At 44.8% G+C, this 7,322-nt stretch overlaps 1 protein-coding gene across 1 annotated transcript in view; it reads right to left on the reverse strand.

Annotated features, from left to right (window-relative positions):
• Positions 1-7,099, reverse strand: part of LOC138369496 (uncharacterized) — a 31,505-nt gene extending 24,406 nt beyond the window's left edge. Inside the window, exons 1-2 of the mRNA XM_069332754.1 lie at positions 6,655-7,099; positions 4,826-4,890 (exon numbers count right to left, since the gene is read on the reverse strand). Coding sequence (XP_069188855.1) covers positions 4,826-4,890; positions 6,655-7,099 — 510 coding nt within the window. The remainder of the gene's footprint in view (positions 1-4,825; positions 4,891-6,654) is intronic.
• Positions 7,100-7,322: the final 223 nt, after the last annotated feature.

The raw sequence follows: 7,322 nt of genomic DNA on the forward strand, positions 1-7,322 counted from the left end.
TTCCTCCTCTCATGCATCGCACGACCTCATCAGAGATATTTTACCTGCAACCCTGAGAGATTCAGCAGGAATACACGATCCTGCTTTCACTGAATGTTCAAATCAGTGGGATGTTCTTGCAGCCCCAGCAACCATTATAGAGCCAACAAAACAACACAAACAGTCCGGCTGGGACCACCCTCTAGTGGAAAAAGTAGCTGATGCCATGCTCAGCGCCGCAACATCAGACAAGGAGAAAGCCCGCCTCAGAGCAGTGCGTGCCCCCCATGCAGGAGACTTCCTCCTGGCAGTACCCATGTCAGCAATGGGCACGCGCCTAGATCCAGAATCCCTTCGTGTAGCAGTGGCCCTCCGCCTTGGTGCCCCAATTCACACTGAATACAAGTGTATTTGCAACAGGGTGGAAGCAGACCAATACGGACTGCATGGGTTGCATTGCGGAAGCACAAAGGGCTGGCATGCAAGACACAACGAGGTCAATGACATCATCAAGAGAAGCCTCGTCTCAGCTGGGTGCCCAGCGGAGAGAGAACCTCGCATCCTAGGGGTCCAAAACCCGGATTTCCCCGCACTTCGCCCTGATGGCATCACCATATACCCATGGAAGGAGGGTAGACAGTTGGTGTGGGACTACACATGTGTATCCACCCTGGCTGACACCTATGTACACTTCGGAGCTGATCAAGCAGGTGGGGCGGCCAACCACAGGGAAACAGCAAAATCACTCAAGTACAGGCGACTGGAAGGTCAATACCTCTTTGTTCCCATAGCGTCTGAGACGCATGGCCCCTGGGGCAAGAGTGCCTTGGGATTTCTCAAGGAATTGGGTTCCAAGCTCATTGACGTCACCAGAGACCCAAGGGCTTCCAGTTTTTTATTTCAGCGTCTCAGTGTGGCGATCCAGAGGGGAAATGCTTGCTGCGTCCTCGGTTCCTGTCCAGAAGCGGAGGAGCTTCAAGAGATCCATAACCTTTAGGCATTTGTCTTGTATGTTTTGTAACCTTTAAATACACAATAAAGGAAAAAAAAAAAAAAAAAGGGAAGGGGGTGGTAGGAGAAAAGCACACAGAAACTGTATTGGAGGGGACCTACATTCCCTCCAATGCGTTATGTGTGGTTTCCTCCGAGGCTATGGGTCCCCCTTCTTCCAGCCAGAGGTGGTACTCCCTTCCCTATTGAAAAAAATAAATATATATATATATATATATATATATATATATATATATATATATATATATATATATATATATATATATATATATATATATATATATATATATATATATATATATATGTGTGTGTATATCACGAAAATAAACACGTGATTAAGAATGTGACAATGTCAGACCACGGAGGAAAAATGAAACAGGAATTTCCTTAAGTACTTTCGTATATTAAATACATCTTCAGAAGGTATATATATATATATATATATATATATATATATATATATATATATATATATATATATATATATATATATATATATATATATATATATATATATATATATATATATATATATATATATATACTACCCATAAATATATATATATATGGGTAATGGGTAGAATATAGTTGTCCAAACACGACCTTCACTAAGTGTCGTTAACGCCACAATGAGGTGACCCGCGGAATGAATAACCTGTCCACAGGTCAGGCTCGTTCAAGTGGCGCCCCGCCCCACAAGATGCATTCATCAATTTTTAACGTTTGGTGTGTTCAAAATATGTTTATTCTCAAATATAAATTAATATTATACATTAAACTTCAATGTAGAGTTGGGATAGGTTAAGGGTTTAGGCTTTGTTGGCGATCATTTGTATATGAAGAACGTGAGTGAAGCATTTACAGAGTAGCGATTCGAACAGCGGTGGTCAGTGTTGCATTGTTAGAAAAATGTTTCAACGTCTTCAGCTGGGAGTCAGGTGTAAATAGTTTCTCATTCATAAACAGAGTCTCTGATGCCTGGATTATCAAACATTTGTTCGTGTTGATGAGAACGGACGAGGAAGTATAGACGTGAGAGGTCTTCCTTTCAAGTTTCGAGTGAACCAGATTATAAACCTAGACGAGACTAATTGGTGTTTCATCACAGCCAGGCCTCAAAACCTTGGACAAATATTTCGCCCCAGCTTTGGCTCAAAGTTCACCTGTCTAAAACGCTTTCCTCATTAACATTGACAAGTAGGTAATATATCCAACCGCCAAACCTGTTTATGACTGAAAAATACTACACTTGACTCATTATTGATTACATTCGAACTTTTCTTGAGCAGTGTTTCGTCATCTGTTCGAATCGTACCTCTATAAATGTTTCATTCACGTACTACATACATAAATAATTTACAACACGTAACCTAACTATTTTAGGCTTAACTTTTCATATATTTTAATATATAACAATAATAATTTATATATGAGCGGCAGGTAGGTCGAGCAAAGCCTGCAGTGAGGCTGTGTCCGCAAGTCCGGTCACTGTACAACCCGTCCTCGACTCAAGTCCATTACATTCAGCGGTCAACCCCATAGACGCATTCATATATTTTAACATGCTGTTCATTCAAAACGCGAATTTTCTCAAGTATAAATTAATATTATAAAATATTAGCATAGTGTGCATATATAGGCATAGGTTAGGTTAGGTTAGGTGTTTAGGTTCTGTTGGTGATTATTTGTATTTGTAGTAGGTGGGTGAAGCATTTACAGCGTTGTGGTTCGAACAAAATTCGTCAGTGAAGCACTTGTTCCGGATATGTTCGAACGTCAGCAGTTGAGAGTCGTGTGTAAACTGCTTTTCATTCATAAACAGGGGGTTTGGCGGGTGCATGGAATCACTTTTGGATCTTTGTTTGGAGGATGGGCTGCACTGTGTCGGTAACTCTGCGTTGGGAAGGTCGGCTGTGTCCTGAGGAGTCTCGCGCTAATATGAAAAGATTACCGACAATGTGTACACTTACCACATGATAAGACAAGCAAGTGTTCAAACAGTGAGTTACAGGGAGCGGACGTTGTGTTACACGGGTACTACATATAATCGTTCCTTCTGTAGTTAGATCTTAAAAGAGCATTTGTTAATAGTAGGGGATAAATAAGGACAGAAAAGCGGCGCCACTGCCGTACTCGGCAAAGTGTTGATTCGGGAGAGTTAGTGATGCAGGAGACACCAGTCGAAGGCTGGCCATTATTGCTGAGGGAACATTACATGCTAGTCGCCGCCTCCAGTCCTTGGTTCAGTGGTTCTCCTCTTCTGCTGATTGTTAAGGACGTCTTGCAAGATTTAGGATGGAAGCATGTTGCAGGCAGCGTTGCTCCAGTCTGACCTCACTAGAAGGGACACCCCAGTGTCCTCAGACTTTAGATCAAGGTAAGTAACTCCTCGATCCTCAAGTGCTATGTAAGTGTATGATCACTCAAGATTCTCCCACAGCTGATTTGAATGGGTCATTGCAGTGCACAGTGCACCCAAGCAGTGCACAGTGCTCCCAAGCAGTGCAAAGTGCACCCAAGCAGTTCACAGTGCACCCAAGCAGTGCACAGTGCACCCAAGCAGTGCACAGTGCATCCAAGTAGTTCACAGTGCATCCAAGCAGTGCATAGTGCACCCAAGCAGTGCACAGTGCACCCAAGCAGTGCACAAAGTCCCATCTCTCCTACCCCAGGATGAAAGACTGGCATGTCTGGTGCCCTAACAAAGCCCCCGGGCCAGGGCCTGGGAATATATAAATCATACGGAGGCTGCCGCATGCTCACGGGTGGGGGGGGGGGGGGACTAGATAAATGGGAATGAAGCAATTGCGCCATAGCGAGTGAGAGTCGGGGGCACACAGGTGTAACGTGCAGGCGTAGGGGGGGGGGGGAGGGGGACGCCAGCGAGGCGGGGGAGATAAGCATGACCTCTGAGGTCAACCTCAAACATCTCGATGAAGAACAGTCATTTAGTCGTGACGTGGTCATGACGTCACTCTTCTACCCATCATGTTAGGATCGATATCATTGGTTCTGGCACCTGTGAAGCAGCGCCATTGGTTAGTTTGTAGACCTGGCTGTTGTGCCTCCAGGAAGGCCTTGCAAACCCTTGTAACAACATTCTCGTAAGGAAATTCGTACTTGGTGAAGGTGTCATTCTAAACTATCGGTCAAAAGAGAAGAACACACCAGCCCTTCCTTACCGTCAAGTTAACTCTGCATCGTTGCGATATAACAGCGCTCGTCCAAAATCCTGACTGGGACAATACTGTTTAGAAGCCTTCGAGAGTGATAAAAGGTCTATGAAATCACCAGAACGAAACAGAGAGGTAACACCTGGTGACACAGTGAGGTCATGATCCCTTCTGAGTGACTTAGTGGTCTAAAGTGAACTAAGGAAAGTGCCACCGCTTAAGTAATCTGTGTGACTTTACCACAGTGTACCTGCATGGGGCAATATGGCCGCCGCCACCACTCAGTCTAGAGCACGTAGCCGCCAGTTGCTCCGCCCTCTCTACGTAACGTCACCGCAGGCCAAACCCTTACCTTCCGCATCTGTATCTTTTACATGTAAGTGTGTCAAAAAAAGAAAGCACTTGCGGTCATTGAAGAAACACAGCCCGCCTTCTGCGAGCACTCCGTCGTGACAAATACGGTCGTGTTGGGAAAGCATGTCATCCAGCACTCTCACGTCGTGACGAGTGAGACCAGTTGTCAGGCCACACTAAGAGGTGGTCGATGAATGACCGTGAGTGCGTGAACCGTCAGGGCTGGCCATACCTGTAAGAACGAGATCTTGTTTTTCTTAATAAAGTGTCTTTGTGTGTTGATGTGAGTGGTCAACCATAGTTCTCACCGCCTCAACACCTGACACAGGTAGAGGTGGTAAGCCCACACACCCGACGGTGTAGACGTGTTTATCTGTGTGGTATCACAACATTACACTCGACTGTGAATGTGAGCTTCACATACACCACACATTTGTAAGTGTGACATAATTATTGTGCATGATTATTGCCTGTCCCGTTGACAGTGCCATTGTTGATTTATTGTGCATGATTATTACCGGAGTATCATGTTGGCACTCCTGTGACCCTTTGCACACCGGCACTTTAGGTTTGCCGTGTTAGTGATTGGCTGTCAATCGTGTTAAGTTAGGTTTTGTCCACCAGTGGATCGGAATCGTTTAGTTAGACGTCAAGAGTCTCGCTAATGCGACCATAGTCTTGCTGACGCCAATCTAAAGTAAATCAAGCAACCATTGTATTAGTGGGTAAGTGTAAATAAACTACTCTTAAACACAATGTGGTGTTTCCGTTGAACTACTTCTGAATACTGCTAAATACTTCTCTTACGTCTTCAGCCCCAGGTGTCTGCCTGTGGTGGGGCACACCTGAGGCTCTACCCTGTGGTGGGGCACTGAGGCTCTACCCTGTGGTGGGGCACACCTGAGGCTCTACCCTGTGGTGGGGCACTGAGGCTCTACCCTGTGGTGGGGCACACCTGAGGCTCTACCCTGTGGTGGGGCACTGAGGCTCTACCCTGTGGTGGGGCACACCTGAGGCTCTACCCTGTGGTGGGGCACACCTGAGGCTCTACGAGCTAGGCCATAGAGAGGTACAATAAATAGTTATTTTGACCATATATATACATACAAATAGCTTCTCTTTACCGCATAGAACTGAGAAGCTAATCTATAGATATATATTTGTGTTTTTGTCGTTTTGTTATTGAACTGAAGAATAAAGTAAAGTGTTTGTATCGTGCTGGAACTAAATATATTTACTTGTGTTGAGTTTAAAACACGAATATTTTATTTTTAACATAATGCTTTTGTTGAGACATTAATGGAAATGCATTTCGAGCCTAACAATATCGAATTAAAATATAGTTTTTTTGTTTGATAGTCTATGGTCTTACATCAATTTGCTTGTTGGGTTGAGCTATAGCTCCTCAACCTTGCCTCACTAACAATCAGTTAGTGCAAATATTCACTTCGTGAATGTGTATATGGTAAGGACTTGACAAACTGTGTTCAGAGTTTGGTTGAACAGGACGTAACTGTCTCAGTCATACCAGTTGTCTCGTTGCACCTGATGTGTTGCTGGCTCAAGTGTGTCTGCGGTGTTCACCAGTACTCGCCAGTCCACTTTTTCCCTTATCGAACACTTCTTCTTGTGCTCTTTGTTGATGGCTTTGATAAGTGTGACCAGCGATCACATCCTGGAACCTCTTGTGCAACGGTGTGCAAGATGCTCTTCCACGAGCCTTTCTCTATAGTTAATTTCTCTCACTTTTAGTATAAATCGTGTTTCATAATGTAATTTTTGTTATATACTCATTTTGTGATTATATTTATATGATAATTCCGTAGCGAGGATGTTCATGGAGGTGTGAACATGTGTTGAGAGGAAGAGTCACAGCAACGTGGCTGAAGGTGACCTGACCAGACCACACATCACACAATGAAGAAACGACGTCGTTTCAGTCCGTCCTGGATAATTATCAAGTCGTGTCATGACCGAAACGTCGTCGTTTCTCCATTTTCTCCATTTACTGATGTTGGGTTTGGTCACTCCACCATCCCTGTGTTGTGTGGAGCCTCCCGGACCACACCATTGGCGACCTTCCCGGACAATATTTGAATATAAATTATGCTCTATGAGAGGCTTAGTCCACACAGACCTGCCGCCCGCGTCACCGCTGTCATATTGCAGTGACTGCTGGTGTCATGTCTGGGGTCAGGCCTGGGGGTCATGTCTGGGGTCATATCTGGGGTCAGGTATTGTGTCACGTCTGCGGTCATGTCTGGTGTCACGTCTGGGGTCAGGTCTGGGGTCAGGTCTGGGGTCGGGTATGGTGTCACGTCTGGGGTCAGGTCTAGGGTCAGGTCTGGGATCATGTCTGGTGTCACGTCTGGGTTCAGGTATTGTGTCAGGTCTGGGATCATGTATGGTGTCATGTCTGGGGTCAGGTATGGTGTCATGTCTGGGATCAAGTATAGTGTCAGGTCTAGGGTCAGGTATAGTGTCACGTCTGGGGTTACGTATGGGGTCAGGTCTGGGGTCAGGTATATTGTCACGTCTGGGGTGTGGTATGGTGTCATGTCTGGGGTCAGGTATGGTGTCATGTCTAAGGTCAGGTATGGGGTCAGGTATGGGGTCAAGTATGGTGTCACGTCTGGGGTTCAAGTCTTCTTGCTTCTGTATCAATCTTCATAACTTTTCTTAAATCTTCATAACTATTCTTAAATTAAATAGCCATTTCTCCGACTGTCTCTGAAGTTCCTCTGTATTTTTGTGGTTAATAAGAATGTAAAGTGACTCGTTTGTATGAAGTTATCGGGAAAATGA

This window comes from Procambarus clarkii, chromosome 28, assembly GCF_040958095.1.
Source record: "Procambarus clarkii isolate CNS0578487 chromosome 28, FALCON_Pclarkii_2.0, whole genome shotgun sequence".
Classification (NCBI taxonomy): domain Eukaryota; kingdom Metazoa; phylum Arthropoda; class Malacostraca; order Decapoda; family Cambaridae; genus Procambarus; species Procambarus clarkii.